This window comes from Heterodontus francisci, chromosome 26, assembly GCF_036365525.1.
Source record: "Heterodontus francisci isolate sHetFra1 chromosome 26, sHetFra1.hap1, whole genome shotgun sequence".
Classification (NCBI taxonomy): Eukaryota; Metazoa; Chordata; class Chondrichthyes; order Heterodontiformes; family Heterodontidae; genus Heterodontus; species Heterodontus francisci.
Window position 1 is genome coordinate 68,558,115 of NC_090396.1, and position 18,304 is coordinate 68,576,418.

General features: G+C 41.7%; 1 protein-coding gene across 1 annotated transcript in view; it reads right to left on the reverse strand.

Annotated features, from left to right (window-relative positions):
- LOC137384441 (protein kinase C alpha type) overlaps positions 1-18,304 on the reverse strand; it is a 358,799-nt gene that overhangs the window by 70,301 nt on the left and 270,194 nt on the right. Inside the window, exons 9-10 of the mRNA XM_068058500.1 lie at positions 15,697-15,828; positions 11,445-11,618 (exon numbers count right to left, since the gene is read on the reverse strand). Of these exons, the coding sequence (XP_067914601.1) occupies positions 11,445-11,618; positions 15,697-15,828 (306 nt within the window). The remainder of the gene's footprint in view (positions 1-11,444; positions 11,619-15,696; positions 15,829-18,304) is intronic.

An 18,304-nucleotide genomic window follows, 5' to 3' on the forward strand; every position in this document is an offset into this window, starting at 1 on the left:
TGATCATTGCAGCTTAATGAGGTCCTCATCTGCCTGCAGAGAGTGTCTCTGATGCTGCCTGAAACACACCTGTGGAAAGTGACATGGTGCAAATGCAGCACGACTAAGGCAAGTGGCATACAGCCCTTATTTTAATCCCTTGCACGCCCTGTTCTTATCAGGCACAGGGCATTAAAATCAACGCTAGCATGTTCAGGACTATTAAAATGAGACAAAATACTTAATTGAGGCCATTAGGTTTTGTACCATATCTATGTGTATCAGTCGTCAATTGGATTGTAGAATGTTAATCTTCCAGCCTTGACAATGTTATTCTAGCTGATGTAGCCAGAGATCAGTTTTAGCAATGAATGTTAAATATGTGCATTATGGGAGTGAAGAAAACACAACTATATTCTAAGATTGTGACTTACTGGCTGACACCATAAAGCACTAACCATAGAATGCTTCAACAATTGCCAGAAAATAATGGCACACTACCGAGTCTCAATGGATCACTGAACTGAACAGACAGTGCTTTTTATTGGTTACTCTGTGAAAAAGGAAACCTTCTTAAATTATCCTGCACTGAGAGCATTTCCTGAACACTGCTCTTGGTGCAGTCATGGATATATAAAGTAGTCACATTTGATTTTTGGAGGCAAGATTATAGTTGCCTTTTGGCAGCCGACATACAACAACTGTGCAACTAGTGGATTTAGTTTAGTTCCGGTCTCTGAAGATTTTCCTCTGCATTGTGCTGGGGAAGTCAATGCTCTCTCAGTGTAGGGGAGTGAAAAAGGGCAGAAGGATCCCAAGCTGGCTGCTTTACTTTCCCTTTGTTTGATACTTGTGGAAAGGTGCAGCAAGAGTCTGTCCCTTTCCACTAGGAGGGTCTGCAGGGGTGCTGAGCACAGGCTAATAATAATTATAATTATATAATTACATATATTTAATTAAACTTTCCTGCTTTATATTTAATTATTTCCTCCCCCCTCTTGAAAGAACAAATAGAATCACTCAGAGATCTACAAAAGCAACCTGAAGGCCCCAATTACAAGTTTGTATATAGTTACTAGGCGTTAGTATAATGTTAGTACGAGTTTGTATTGTGTTAATATTGTCCTTTCAAATGGAACGACAAGTTTCCAAGAGAAAAATAGCATTTCCAATTTTAGGGTGTAAGATAATGGATTCTGAGGAGTTTTCGGTGCCTCTTAGAAATTCCATTGTGTTAGAAAGAAATTTCCCAGATTTTTCTGACTTGGTTGCAGTGTTTTTATTTGTCTTTTTTTTTTGCCTCTGCCACGACACAGCATTGGTAGAAGGTGGTTGGACAATGTGTGATGTATCCTCGACCAGGTTTCTCGAGGCTGAGTACTTTTTATCCTCTATTTTGAATGTAAACACTTTCTAGATGGTGAAGGATCATTTTAGATTCACAGTAAATATCTCTTTTTCTTCTAGCTTAACCTCTGAAGAATTGGTTCAATTCCCACTTGGACACATAATCTAGGCTGACTCTCCCAGTACAGCACTGAGGGAGTGCTGCTCAGGTGAAGGTGCCATTCTTTGGAGGTGTTATTAAACCAAAACCCCAGATGCTTTTTCAGCTTAACTTTACTACACTATGCATCAATGCTGAAGTTAACACACAGCTCTAAATTAAGATGCAACCCACTGAGTGTTGGTAAGAAAACCAGTCTAACACCGTCATACCGCAAGGAGGGCAGAGGTTATTTATTACTGACAGGATTGATCGCAGTTCCAGCCAAACAGGTTGTTTCAAAGTTAATATGCTGAAATTGTCATGAAGATAGATTGGTTCATACAGGTGTCAAAGTAGATCACATGAATTGTAATAAACAACCTAAAACGTTTCACTGACTGACTGCCTACGTGTCAAATTAATCCAGTGAGTGCCAGAGCCATACAATAACAACTTATATTTATATAGCACATTTAATGTCCCAAAGTGCTTCAAAGGGTCATTATCAAACAGAATTGTTTGATAGCCACACAAGCAGATATTAGGACAGGTGATCAAAGGCTTGGTCAAAGAGCTAGGTTTTAAGGAGCATATTAAAGGAGGAGAGACAGAGTGGAGAGGTTTGGGGAGGGAATTCCAGAGCTTCGGGCCTGGGCAGCGGGAAAGCATGGCTGTCAATGGTAGGGCAATGGAAAACGGGGCTGTGCAAGAGGCCAGAGATGGAGCACAGGAAGGTCCGAGGTCTGTGCTTAGGTAGCTGATCTCTGCTCGGGTAGCAGCAGAAGAGCTGCAAGTGCTTGTGGATAAGGCAGGGTGGGAGGGGAAGTAAAAACCAACTGATATCAGTAAAAAATCTCCTGGATGTGCAGCATTGGACATTGAGAGGGGCCAGGTTGAGGTCAGTATCAGGCAGTGAGATTGAATAACCCACGGGGACATTCTTCCTTAGTGAGTTTTCAAGCAATTGCCCAAGCTACGCACTTGAGATCGGCAACACTTACACACTGGAAGGGAGCATATGCAGGGGTTAAACAGTGGTCTCTTGGCTGAGATTTCAGGATCTAATGTTGCAACTACTAGACTGTCATAAGTATTAATCCACAGAGCAGTCCCAATTCTGAATATTTATGGCATTTAGATTTTGTTGCACGTAATTGTAATTGAATTATTATTCCATTTTATCTATCCAGCCTTTAAATGTTTTAATTTTGCCTCCTTTTGTTTTTTATCCTTGTAATAATTTTGGCTCCAAGCCAATTGTTTTGCCTGTGACGTGGTGGTAAACTGGCTCACATTTGCAAGAGTTGATATGATATTGGGTAGTCATTCCTTTCAATTTTATTTTCTTTCAAATTTCCTTCATTTTTAGTGTCTTGCTGCCCTGACGTCTATGCATTCTCCTTTAAATCAAAGGACTTTTGAACACGACAGAAACCGACCCAAATTTTCAAATCAATACCAAGACTTTTCAGCACTCAGCTAACAGCAGACAAGTTAACTAAATGGAGTTGTGCCTGCACAGAATGACTCATTCACTGTCAGTACCCACAGCACGCAAAGCCTTGGTGCTGATTAGCAATTTGCCAACTGCTGGTGAAAGCATTCAGCCCACGCCTTCAAGACTGCTTCCAACTCAAGGTTTTTAATGGGCTACATTAGAGTTTACCTAAACATTCAATATTATAGGGAGTTGGCTCTACACTGTGGTGAGGTGAGGAGAGGAACTTCTTTTATGTCCAGTAAGATTAAGTAAACTATGACCATAGAACTTTAAGCTTCTTTGTCTCTTTTTTTTTCTCATGGAGGTGAATTACGTGAAGATTAGTACTGAGACGGTATCTGCCCAACCTCAGTTGCCATGTCAGTATGGCCTCACACTAAGATTTTGCTAAACTAAGTGCTTTTTGTGCCAAATTAAGGGTGGTTGTGTGTTATGGGTCTGTTTCCCTTGAAACTGATTGAGAATTCACAAGTCTATTTCAGTATTGCTGAAAATAGAGACATGTTGTTGAATTTAAGACGGTCAGTCGGGCTTGCAGTGTGGCGCATTTGCGTGTACTGGAAGCTACATATATTAATACACAGGGCCCTGTTCTTTGCAGACAGAAAGAACATGTACAAACATTATGCCTGTTCCAGCTAAACAAAATAAGTGACAGCCATTCACTGGTTCATTCCTCAGGGCAATACCTTGACCAATCAGAGTCAGGCTGCCTGGTTTTAATTTCAAACAAAACTTGGCAGTTAACTGTCAGTCACCGTAAACTGGTGCATTCTCCATGACAACGCCTCTACCAGAGTTCACTTGCCAACCAATCAGCACTCTCTTCTCATACAGTATAAAGTCATTGCTTTCCCTTACATTGGGATTCTTGCGGATTGCCCTGATGAGTGCAAGACGAAAAACTTCGACAACATGTCTCTATTTTTGGCAATACTCAAGTTTTGTACTACCAAACGACTAAACCTATTTCACATAGTGTGTGTACAGGCAGTGGGCAGAGATTTTCAGCCCATCAATCTGAGCTTTGATTTGAACCCAACATCTCACACTGCTTCACAACAGCTAAATTATCTCTTAAAAATACCTTGTTGGGTAGATAAATGCGTCAACCAACTTACACTCAGCTAGTTCCACATACAGCAAATGAGTGACCAGATTATCTGTTTTAGTGGTGTTGGTTGGGGTAAGAATGTTGGCCAGGACTCTGGGATAACTCCCTGATCTCTGAATAGTGCCTTAGCTTTAGGATCTTTTGCATCCACCTGAGAAGGCAGATTTAACATCACATCCAAAAGATAGCACCTCCAACAGTGCAGCACTCCTTCAGTACTTCACTGATGTATCAGCCGATATTTACTTTCTTGTAATATTTTTCTCTGTGGGTTTTATATTTCTGTATTGCTGAGTGTATCCACTAAACAACTAATATTTCCACTTTGTTTAAATCATGTAACAGGTTAATAAAACTGCCCAGTGGAATCGACCAGCAAAATATTAATGGTACCAAGTAAACACTCCATCCTGTGCTCATTTTTCATATATCTTACTATGTTTCGAACATTTCCTTTGATGACACGGTGCCCTAGGCATGCACTGTACCAGATTCCAGTTCAGTAGATGTTCAGTACTATCAATCAATGATGGAACCTCATCTGTTAATTTTTTTAAAAAATGATGTTACTTACTAAACTCTTCCAATATTGCCAGTTCTCCATTTGTTGAAGAACGATTCTACTACTATTTAATATATTCTTTTAAGACTGTAGCCTGGTTTCAGCTGTAACTACGTGTAAAATAGTATATTTACAGCCCAATAAAACCCAATCAGAACCAGCCAGATGTAGAGCTGCATTCAAGGGATTTGAAGATCAAGTGATAAAGATACACCAGGAGGTCAACGAAGTAATCTTATCAAAGCCTTTGAAAGACTCCTTCAGGTTCAGATAAAGAGGACACATGCAACTTATTGCAAGGATTATGCTAAATTAAGCTTGTTCTTTTGTACCGGAGTGGAAATATGGTAAAAATATTAAAGGAGTGTATGATTTAACAATAAAAGGTGCCTGTCATCCAGACACAGTGGAGACAATGAACACAGCAATAGGTAAGGTGGCTGAAACTGATTGTGGTTGTCAGCCGCCCTCTTGAACTGCTGCAGTCCATGTGGTGTAGGTATACCCACGGTACTGTTAGGAAGGGAGTTTCAGGATTGTGACCCAGCAACAATGAAGGAACAGTGATATATTTGGGATGAGGTGGTTATTCTAGGAGGAGAAATTGAATAGACTGTGTATATATTCCCCAGAATTTAGAAGAATGAGAGGCGATCTAATTGAAACAGAAAATTCTTAAGGGGCTTAACAGGATAGATGTTGGGAAGATGCTTTCCCTGGCTGTGGACTCTAGAACTAGGGGTCAGTCTCAGAATAAGGAGTCGGTCATTTAGTTCTGAGATGAAAAGTTTCTTCACTCAAAGCGTTTTGGATGTTTGAAACTCTCTACCCCAGAGGGCTGTGGATGATCAGTCATTGAGTATATTTGAGACAGAGATTGATAGACTTTTGGATACAAAGGGGATTAAGGATTATGTGGATAGTGGGGGAAGGTGGAGTTAAGGTAGAAGATCAGCCACAATCATACTGAATGGAGGAGCAGGCTCGAAGGGCCAAACAGCCTACTTCTGCTCCTATTTCTTAAGTTCTTATAGTCTTAAGTCAGGATGATGTGAGACAAGGAGGGGAACCTACAGGTGGTGGTGATCCCATGCCCTTGTCCTTCCAGGTGGTAGAGGTCGCTGGGTTGGCAGGTGCTGTTGAAGGAGCCCTGGTGAGTTGCTGAAGTGCATCTTGTAGATGGTACACACTGCTGCCACTGTGTGTCGGTGGTGGAGTGAATGTTTACGGTGGTGGATGGGGTGCCAATCAAGCGGGCTGCTTTAGATGATGTCAAGCTTCCTGAGTACTGGAGCTGCACTCATCCAGGCAAGTAGAGAGTATTCCATCACACTCCTGGTTTGTGCCTTGTAGATAATGGACAGGCATTGGAGAGACAGGAAGTGAGTTATTCACCACGGAATTCCCAGCCTCTGACCTCCTCTTGTACCCACAGCATTTTGTGGCAGTTCCAATTCAATTTCTGGTCAATGGTAACCCCAGGATGTTGATAGTGGGAGATTTAGCGATGGTAATGCCATTGAATGTCAAGGGAAGACGGTTAGCTTCTCTTTTGTTGGAAATGGTCATTGCCTGGCACTTGTGTGGCGCGAATGTAACTTGCCACTTATCGGTCAAGCCTGAATTTTGTCCAGGTCTTGATGCATATGGACATGAACTGCTTCAGTATCTGAGGTGTCGCAAATGGTGCTGAACATTGCGCAATCATTAGCAAACATCACCAGTCCTGACCTTATGATGGAGAGGTCATTGATGAAGGAGCTGAAGATGGTTGGGCCTCGGACACTACCATAAGGAACTCCTGTAGTGATATCCTGGGACTGAGATGATTAACCTCCAACCACCACAACCATCTTCCTTTGCGCTAGCTATGGCTCCAACCAGTGGGGAGTTTTCCCCTGATTCCCATTGACTCCAGTTTTGCTCGGGCTCCTTGATGCCATACTCAGTCAAATGCTGCCTTGATGTCAAGGGCAGTCACTCTAACCTCACCTTGAGTTCAGCTTTTTTGTCCATGTTTGAACCAAGGCTGTAATGAGGTTAGGAGCTGAGTGGTCCTGGCGGAACCCAAGCTGAGCGTCACTGAGCAGGTTATTGCTGAGTAAGTACCGCTTGCTAGCACTGTCGACGACTTCTTCCAACACTATGCTGATGATCGAGAGTAGACCAATGAGGCGCTATTTGGCCGGGTTGGATTTGTCCTACCTTTTGTGGACAGGACATACCTGGGCAATTTTCCACATTGTTGAGTAGATGCCAGGGTTGTAGCTGTACTGGAACAGCTTGGCTAGGGGCATGGCTAGTTCTGGAGCACAAGCCTTCAGTACTATTGCCGGAATGCTGTCAGGGCCCATAGCCTTTGCAGTATCCAGTGCCTTCAGCTGTTTCTTAACTGGCCTCTGACCTTGTATTGGAGGAAAGGAGATTGATGAAGCAGTTGAAGATGCTTGGGTCTGGGACACTACCCTGAGGAACTTCTGCAGCAGAGTCCTGGGGCTAAAATGATTGGCCTCCAACAACCACAACCATCTTCCTTTGTGCTACATTTGACTCCAACCAATGGAGTGTTTTCCCCATTCTGATTCCGACTGAGTTCTATTTTGCTACGGCTCCTTGATGTCACACACTGTCAAATGCTGCCTTGATATTTAGGGCAGACACTCTATCTCTTATCACATGGTTTTCAAAGTATGCAAGTTGGGATTCAATGATACCAGAAATAGCTTCACAATCCCATGCACTGCACACAGCTTTTCTTGCTGTCAATCTAACACATATCTCAATAGGCATCTACAAACAAAATGAAATCTTACTCACCTCAAGTGCTTCATCCTCCTTAGACTCTCAGAACCCTACAGCTGCACAGCAAGATAACAATTTGCCTACATCAATGTTTAAGTACTTTCAGCAGTCCGGCTCTTCCTGAAACTGGAGTTACCTGTCAAGCAGGTTTCCCTAGGTCTGCAAACTTTTCCTTTAGGCAAATAAAATGATTACTACTTTATATAACCAGCCTTCCATCCCAAATATTTCTTTGTCACATCACAAAGAGCTTTCTCCTATGCTGGGAATTCACTCTAAGAACTTTGGTAAGTATTGCACTGAATGGGGCCATGACTGTGTTATATAGAGGTGGGTGAATTCTTGTATAACTCATCATCTAAAATAATTTTTTTTTGATGAGATCTTTCACGAAAGAAGAAACTCAACATAAAATCCAGGCTACTTGTCAGTTATCTAAACTCACAGTTCAGATGAAGAATCAACTGTTTAAATTCTGATCTCGCAGTTTGACATCTGGACAATGCATTGGATTTACTGTCTTGGAATCCACTGCTGCCTATCCAGCATCATCTATGTTAACACAATTAGGTAGCTTTCATCTCTCGTGTTTATGACTTTCTCCCTATCTGGGTAGGGCAGTGGGCTTTGTGTTTTCTGGTGACAGTTGTAGCAATTCTAGTTGAAGAGGAACTGCGGATGAGTACCATCAAAGGTGTGCAGATTAGACCTTTAAATCAATACTCGGAAAAGGGAGCTGAAATGCTCAGGTGGGAAGAGAGTTGGAGTCAGAGTTTGAATAGAGCAGTCTGGAGTTAGGATCAACCAATTATCTCATTTTGACGATAGTACAGCCTGAAGTGCAGAGAGGTGGGATTTCATTTACGCGCTCAAGAAAATCCGACAACATTCAATCAGTATGCAATAATTCATAGCAGGGTGCGGACCTGCCTTATTTCAACAGCTTGTGACTTTGAGTAGGCTACATTTAGTGGCAGCAGCAGGTTGCTGTTCCGGCTCCGATGTGCCAGTTCCTGACTACACCAAGTTACATTGTTTGCTATCTCTTTGGCCTGCTTTCACAATTATTTTCTTGGACCCACCATAATCCTGCCAATAATGGCAGGGAGCATTTCACTGGTGCTGCAACCTATTGGGGACATTCAAATCACAAACCTGTCTTTTCCAAACAGTAATGGACTTGGGTGTGGAAGGAATAAAATCTTCCGCTCCAACTATTGGAAGACAACAGCCTAGATTTTCCGTGCAGTTTTCCATCTTTCTCTATTCCTGTACCAAACATTCCAGAATGCATCATGCCCATTATATCAATGGTACTCATCTCTGGAGCCACTTGCATCTCTCATCATTTAATTGAGGTGCTGTCTGACTTTTCATGTCACTATTCTGAAGAGCAGGGGAGTACTCCCAGGTATTCTGGCTAACATTTACCCCTCGACTAACATCACTAACACAGATTATCTGGCCATTATCACCTTGCTGTTCATGGGAGCTTGCTGTCAGCCAATTGGCAGCTGTGTTTGCCTACATTACAACAGTGGCTACACTTCAGAAGTGTTTCATTGGCTGTAAATGATATGAAAGGCATTACATAATTACAAGTCTTCACTTAATCCCACTGTCACATTTCATAATTGTAGTGTTGCTTAACTTTGAAAATGTATCCTCCCTTCCCAAGCCTAAGCATGTAGGAACCTCCTACATCATGGCTTTCTGATGGAAGGTTTATCTCTTGTATCTTTTCTCATTCATATGTCAAACAGTGGAACCAAGTTGCTGACAGGAGCACAGCTTGAAATTGTGCTTAAAATCAGGAGAGGAAGCTGAATTTTCACAAGTTGGTACGAAGCCATCTCAAATAATTTCTTCTCTGCATGACCTCCAATATCAAATCAGGCTTTTCAAAAGCAATTTTCAAGATGATATTTGATGTGGTAACGTGTGGAGGATTGTCAATAGGTCAAGTGATTAAGCTTTTTTAGACTTCAGCTTTTTTCTAATGTCATCAACGTTATTATTTGTTACTGTTTCTACCCAGGCCTTTTGATCGAACAAAAAAGAAAAAAGACAACCTCAAGGTGTCCCAAAATGCTTTACAGCCAATTTTGAAGTGCCACTGTTATAATGTAGGAACCACGCAGCCATTTTCACACAGCAAGCTCCCACAACAGCATTGGGAAAATGACCAGGAATTCTTTTTTTTAAAAAGTGATGTGAGTCGAGGGCTAAATATTGGCCAACATACTGGGAGAACCACCCTGTTCTTCTTCAAAATAGTGCCAGGGCACCTTTTACATCAAATTGAGAGGGAAGGTGGGGCCTTAGTTTAAAATCTCATCTGAAAGACGACACCTCTGACAGTGCAACACTCCCTCAGTACTGCGCTGGAATGTCGGCCGAGGTTTTGTGTTCAAGGCTCTGGAGTGGGACTCAAATTCAGAGAGGAGAGGGCTAACTACTGAGCCACAACTGAACTGTACATTGTCCAGTCTGGAAATGAGTCATAAAGGTACAATTTGCAGTGTGTACTGAATTTGCAGAGGTGGTCGGAGATTACCTGGCCTTACATTTCAACTAACTTGTCACAGAATAGGACCCTTTCATGTGATATACATGTTTACAATTAATTATTTGGAAAAGCAACATGTTTATCCACATTAAAATCCAATTACCATACCCAAGTCAATTTACATATCTGGTTTAAGTCTCTTAAGATAATCAGTCTCCTTTCTACTCAGCATCTGCATGCAAACCTTCATGGCATCAGCAACTTTAGTAACACTGCTGCAGACACTTTGCTCCATATCATTGACAAATATTGTGAAGATTAGGGATCCCATGGCAGGTCAACTTAGAATATCACTGTTAACTTAATAGAGATCTTTAAAATTATAAAGGAATTCAATAGGGTAGATGTAGAGAAGCTGTTTCCAGTTGTGGGGGTCCACAATTAGGGCAATAAGTATAAAATGGTCACCAATAAATCCAGCAGGGAATTCAGGAGAAACATTTTTGCCCAGAGAATGATTAGAATGTGGGACTTGCTACCACATGGAATGGTTGAGGCAAATAACATAGATGCAGTTAAGGGGAATTTAGATAAAACAGCTGAGACATAAATGAAAAAAAAAGCTATGCTGATACAGCTAGATGTACTTAGGTGGAGGAGGATCATGTGGACCTTAAAAACAATGGCATAGACCAGATGGGCTGAATGGCCTGTTTCTGTGCTGTAAATTCTATGTAATATGTAACCTTAAATATCTTGTATTGCTTCCATTGTTCCACTTTGAAGACTAACTATTTTTTGACAAAGATTCATCTTATGATTACTGAGTCTGCTCCTGTCCCACCAGATTGTTGTTTTTGGCCCCATTTCTAACAACAAAGTCAAATCTAATAATACAATAGATCCCAGGTGCAAAAAACGTCTAGGTTACTAACTAGCTCTAGTTGGATTACTAAACACTAAATCCTACACAATCTCTTCTGGCAATTAGTGTTGGGCAATAAATGCTACCTTGTCAATGACGCTCACATCCCATAAACGGATATTAAAAAAGTAGCCCGTGTCTCACACGCTGTGTGAAGAAACTAGTTCTGAATATCTCAGTGAAGAGAGGACTTGGATTCAATTGGGAGAAATGCAGTGGCAACACACAATACCTGGTTTAATACGTAGAATCACCACTCCTTTATATTTGAGCAAACATTTAATAATCTAAAAATGTAAACATGGAGCCAGTGGCATGGAGAAACCTGTACACAGGAAGATTAACAGAACTGATAATCTCGCTTGTGTCATTTTGAAACAACTCTAGCTTTTTCTACTGTGCTAGCTAAAGCAATCATTATCCATTTAAAAATAAACATCCTTCAATGCTAAAATTAGTTCAACAATTTTCTAAACTTTCAATCAAAGACGTGAAGTGGTTAAACGGCAAGTCCCTGGTGACCAGTTGTATACAATGTATACTTTCTAAGACCAGAAACTCACCAAAGTTTGAAAACAAGAATGCAGCTGTGTTAGGAAGTGGGGCTTTTCCATCAGGGCCAGGACCCTCTTTTCAATCATGGTACATTCCACATCATCATCCTGAATGACCACATCTTTCTTCAAGATCTTGATGGCATACAGCTCATTCGTTCCCTTCCTCTCCGATAGCATGACCTGTAAAAAGGGAACAGTGAATATCTATAAGGAACTGCAAGTAGTACTGAGAAGGCCCAACAGGTTGCAGAGTTTGCAAAAAAAAACCCCACAAAACCAAATTTTATTTACCGCTACTTTTCAAAATAATATTGCAATATTTCCTCTGCATGTTTCTTTCAGCTAAACTCTTGATCTTGTTAACAGCAAAGAATGTCAATGCTTGAGAGAGAACATTTTACACTTTTGGCACCCAGGGTCTGCATTGAGCATTTCCAGCTCAAGTATGGGTATGATGCAACCTGCATTTATTTAGTCTGCTTCTCTTTAATTTTCCCTGTGCCAAAAGGCAGTCTTCCAAGTAAGTATCACTTATTGCTGTTGATGCAAAGACTCAAGCACATATCATGTCTCAGGCTCTCAACAAGTTGATAGATCACCTCGGCTAACTCAGCCCTTAATGTGCTTGAGCACCAGGGTTGGTAACCAGTCATAGAAAGGATTTCCAACACCACATGTTCAATAATAGGTAGCGAGATATCCTCATATATATCACACCCAAGGGGATCAGTTCATAACCTATCCAGATTAAAGGTATCTCACATCAGGGAGGTGTGGAAGTACTGACTGATTCTCAACAGGAAATTAGGGCACTTGTTGTTGGAAGTACTTCCAGATGTTCCAGCTCTTACAGTCACAATATGACGTCCAAGAGCAGCTAATAACTGAGTCTCCCATTAAAAACACTCAATGAGTGGCTCACTTGCCAAGTTTTCCTCCTTCAGTCTCTCCCTTTATGAATATATCTGTGACAACTGTCAAGAGTAACAATTCACCATGATCAAAGTGTATGAGATGCAACTGCATGATAACCTACAGCAGTTCAACAATGTACCGTGCCACGGTCTCACCTGAACCTAACAAACGACTAACAGAGGGGAAGTAGGCAGTATATTTATTCTGAACAGGAGTCTGTAAAAGGTCAGGGAATATAAGGTTCCATCTGGAAACTAAATCTTGAACAGGTCTCACAGTTAACCAATCTCTATGCTTTGATTTGAAACATTAAACTTTATTGTACATTAACACAGTCGCGAAAGCTCTGAATCATTTTCTGGAAAGGATTTCATCAGGAGGCAGTCTGGGAAGTTACTACCTGCAGCAGAGAATCTTTCAATAAATCTATTAACTCATTAAAATATTTATAGCAGAAAAAGGGCCCATAGTCCTGGCTCCTCTAGTTCCACTGCTGATCTCTCAGACTCCTGTTAAGGATGAATAGGACACCACTTTTTACTCTTGTCAGGAATAAGAAATTATTCTGCTCAACATTGTGATGCAATGCTGGATAGCTGTGGAATGGTAGGGCACAGATTCACATCCACAATGTTGAGCAGAATAATTTCTTATTCCTGACCCGATGGTTGTCCAGACATCTCTATCTCTAATGGGCTTCATCCAGGCCAGGAGTTCAGGGCCAACTGCTTGACAAGCACCTCACCAACTCTCTCAACTCATTCCAGCACTTGCCATTGCCTCAGCCCACCGTCCAAAGAAAGCTCAACCTTCCCCCAAGTCCCTTGACTAGGAATGTTCCCCAGCTCAGTCACTGATCCTACACAATCTGTAAAACTGCAGGTGACCATCTGGTTGTATGTGCATACTGTAATTGGTAATGTCCGATATACGGAGATCAGACCCTGTCTCGAGATAGCAGAGCTAATTCCACATCCCTGGGGGAGCTGCACTCTCAGAAAGGGCAAGGCCGGAAAGCAGAGAATTAGCGCTGTATCCCTATCTCCAACCAATGCTCTCTCGGAGTTTGTCCTCCAGCTGAGAGTGCAGGAGGGGGGAAATTAACCCTTCATGCGCCAATTATTTTGTACAGGACAATATAAAGGATACTTAGCAATTCTGAAACTGATACTGCAATGAGCATTGAAACTATTTGTTCACTACAACAACTTGCCTTTATTATAGTAAAAATGTCCCACGGTATACCGATCCTTATAAACTAATGTTGGGACAGCTAACAAAAAGCTTGAAGAGGTAGGTTTTAAGGAGCGACTTAAAGGAGGACAGGGAGAGTTTTAGAGAGGGAATATTTGAGTTTAGGGCCTAGGCAGCTGAAGGCACAACCACCAATGGTCTCTAACTTATTTTTATGCGTTCGTGAGATGTGGGGGTCGCTGGCAAAGCCAGCATTTGTTGTCCATTCCTAATTGTCCTTGAACTAAGTGACTTGCTAGACCATTTCAGAGGACATTCAAGAGTCAATCACATTGCTGTGGGGCTGGAGTCACATGTATGCCAGAGCAGGTAAGGAAGGCAGATTTCTTTCCCTAAAGGACATTCGTGAACCAGATGAGTTTTTACAACAATCGACAATGGTTTCATGGTCACCATTAGACTAGCTTTTTAATTCCAGATTTATTAATTAATTGGTGGGATTCCAACCCATGTCACCAGAACACTAGCCTGGGCTTTGGATTACTAGTCCAGTGACATTATCACTAAGCCACTGCCTCCCCTTCTTTCCTTTAGCTCTCTGTTTCTGAGGGTTGCAACTCTCGCAATGGTATCCATCAACAAGCACGGACTTCTGTTCAGTACTTCACCTAAATTGCCTTTCTATTTTTGTGAGCTGCGACAAGACTTGTCCCACATTTTATGGCCAGATTTGGCAGTCTGTGGTGAAGCAAAGGCGCTCCCTGTTGACCTCAAAGAAAGCTGTCCATAAAGATGTTGCGATCTCTATGGCATAGATTCCCCCTTTTCTAAGGTCAGTTTGAATCTGGTGCCATGTTAAGGGGATGTCATGCTGTGCACCAGCAGCAGCGATGTTATCAAGCAGGGTAAACAGCCAATCACGCTGTAGTATTCCCACAGACAGCAATCCAGGAAATAAAAACCACTGAACCCCCTTCACCTTTAATTCTAAGTTTTACAGATAGGGAAATAAATTATTGGGACACACACATGGGATTAAGGTAGAAGCTAAAATGTCATGAACAAGCTTCATTTTTTTTTAAATGTGAGGAATTTATCATGAGAAATTTGAAATTCAACAAATTTAAAATTACACTTTCCAGGCAGTGAGGCTGTTTAACAGAAATTATGAACTTAACATGCCTTTAAAAAGCCAGTTACACCCCATTCAAAAAGGAGCAACTTTTCCAAGGGTTTATGATAGCGAGACTAATAGTGAAAGAGTGGAAGTGCTCATCAGTTCAGTGATTTTCACTGATTGCAGTCTGAAGGAATCTCAACATTGCAAACTATGGCGAAGCACAGAATCACTGTCAGCGACTTCTGGATTTCCATGTTTAACTGCGCATTTGCAGACTTCAGAAATTGCTGTCAGTTTCACTGTCATTACTACTGCAAAATCCAGGCCAAACCACCAAAGTGGTTAACTTCTGGACAAACGCTGTTAAAGGTAGTGATTGTGCCTTCAGCTATCTGGGCCCCAAGATTTATCTCCCGAAACCTCTCTTTCCTCCTTTAAGATGCTCCTTAAAACCTACCTCTTTGACCAAATATTTTTGACCTATCCTAACATCTCATTACATGATTCCAAATTTAGCCTGATAATGCTCCTTAGTAACTCAGAGAAATACAGCACTGAAACAGGCTCTTCGGCCCACCGAGTCTGTGCCAACCATCAACCACCCATTTATACTAATCCTACATTAATCCCATATTCCCTACCACATCCCCACAATTCTCCTACCACCTACCTACACTAGGGGCAATTTACAATGGCCAATTTACCTATCAGCCTGCAAGTCTATGACTGTGGGAGGAAGCCAGTGCACCCGGCAAAAACCCACGCGGGCACAGGGAGAACTTGCAAACTCCACACAGGCAGTACCCAGAACTGAACCCGGGTTGCTGGTGCTGTGAGGCTACGGTGCTAACCACTGTGCTGCCCCCTAAGGTGTTTCAATGTTAAAGGGCTTATATAAATGCAAGTTATTGTATTCCTCATGAACCTGCTGGGTCTCTCTTCATAATAAGTAACATTTCTCCCTTTTACCAGCCAGAGAAACCCACATTGCTCTCTTTTGAAGTGGCCATTTCCTTCGAGATTACAAACCTTTCCGAAACTTCCTTTGCCCAACACCATTAAGAAGTTGAAGTCCGACAGATTCACATGGTCCAGGTTGTTCAAAGGCGAACTTGCTTTCTTCTCAATCACCTTTTTCCCAGCTGGACCAAGCTTGGCTTTCTAGTGGGAATATAAAGAAAAAAACATAACATAGCTTCAGTGTTCCTGGATGCTGGAGAGCTCCAACACTTGGTCCTCATCCTGAAATACATCCAGTAATGGACTCTGGCAATGCACACAATCAGTTCACAAAGGGTAACAGCATGTACAGCTCTTTACTTCCTGGTAGACTGTCTTTTCACATTAACTGAAGACCAATGCATGATGTCACTGGATCTGATGCAACAACTTCAGTGACATTTTTTTCCTTTGATTTTCTACTTCCCTCCCACCCCTCTTGAAGGGGCCAAGCCTGGCTGGATACACCTACATTCTCAATAGAAGGCCCTCCAAGAGTACAAGAGCCCAGATAGCCAGCAGGCTATTTGATTGTAGAGAGAATCACTGCAGAGCCCGATCCAGCACTCACCCAGCACTCATATGCACACACTTGGGGTCAATGAGGAGCAGGAATTCTAATTGATCTCCCAGCATCTTAATCCATGGATAGTGAGGCCAGTTCTAACAGCTGTACTGATCAGAATTAACCCAGCCCTTTGTGATCCATTAAGCTTAATTCATTGGTGATTTACCCAAAACAGTTTGTGTTTTAATCCGTGTACTTTTGCCTGGTATGATATCTTGGAAGGCAATTATGATTATGCAACTGCAAGTTTTTAAACTAAATCCAAGACAAAAAATGTTTTTAAATACCACGCATTTAAAAAATTCATGTTAGCACAGTGTGATGTCCCCAGGTCTCCAACACAGCTGTGGTTCCAACTGAAACTGGGTCTGTGAGAGAACTCCCCAGGCAGGCTGTAATGGCCTTATTTTATAACACACGACAGGTCTCAAAGCTTAACTGGATGAAAAAAAAACAATAACCAATGAATCAACTTAAATTCTTTGGCTATTAGAGGTAATGTTTTTGGGTGGCTAACTACAAAGATCAAACCAGATTCTGGGTAACTAAGACTTTGGTTCCAGGCTGTGCAGCATGTCACACACTTGCAGTAAAATCAACAACAAATTCCCTTGTGATGCACCAATGAATTTCTCATCCTTTTTTCATTCTTTCATGGGATGTGGACTAGGCCAGCATTTATTGCCCATCCCTAATTGCCCTTGAGAAGGTGGTGGTGAGCTGCCTTCTTGAACCACTGCAGTCCATGTGGTGTGGGTACACCCACAGTGTTGCTAGGGAGGGAGTTCCAGGTTTTTGACCCAACAACAATGAGAGAAAGGCGATATAGTTCCAAGTCAGGACGCTGTGTGACTTGGAGGAGAACTTGCAGGTGGTGGTGTTCCCATGTGTCTGCTGCCCTTGTCCTTCTAATCTCTCACTGCTTGTAATATTGCCTGGGAATGGTTGGCTACAGCAAGGAGTTTTTTTTTTCAAATTTGGTGCAAAGCCACCACTAGGATGTGTGGTCAAAGAGCTCAGCACTCAAAGCAAACTCAGATATTGAGATAAAGCAGAAAGATGAAGCAGGAAAAGTGGGTGTATGTCTGATGGGATATAGGTATAATAGGCTTAATTAAGTAGAATTTAGATATAGTTAATATAGATTAGATTATGATTAGATTAGAGATACAGCACTGAAACAGGCCCTTCGGCCCACCGAGTCTGTGCCGAACATCAACCACCCATTTATACTAATCCTACACTAATCCCATATTCCTACCAAACATCCCCACCTGTCCCTATATTTCCCTACCACCTACCTATACTAGTGACAATTTATAATGGCCAATTTACCTATCAACCTGCAAGTCTTTTGGCTTGCGGGAGGAAACCGGAGCACCCGGAGAAAACCCACGCAGACACAGGGAGAACTTGCAAACTCCACACAGGCAGTACCCGGAATCGAACCCGGGTCCCTGGAGCTGTGAGGCTGCGGTGCTAACCACTGCGCCGCCTAAAAAGGTATATTATACCTTTTTAGAATTAAAGATTGAATAAATGGTCAGTTTACAAGACTCACTGAAATTCCCCTTTCAGAAGGTAGAGTTAAAAATTTCAAGATCTTTCAAGGTCACTGTTACAATAGAATGTGAACCAGAAACAAGTTGGAAAATCCATTTCAGTGTTTCTGTTGCCAGGGACTTGGAGGATAAACACACACATTGAAATATCCTGTGTGACATCTGTAAGAGGTAGCCATAAATTTAATTAATTGATGGTGTTGGTAAATGTAGGCAGATTGACCCACAAAGAGGGTTCAACCTACATAAAACACAAATATAGATAATAAAATAATAAATTAGAGAAGTGCTTACAAAAAAAAATCAGGTAAAGCCAATTATAAACATTTTGACCAGATAAATGCTCACAACTTCAAGAGCAGGGGAATTCCAGCTAAACATTAAGTGGAGATGTTAGTTAATGATACTACCAAATATGGATTTTAAAAGAAGGAAACACATACAGAAAGGTAACAGCTAAATGCTCAAAGGTCAGATGACACCTTAGAAACAGTATAAACATGACGGT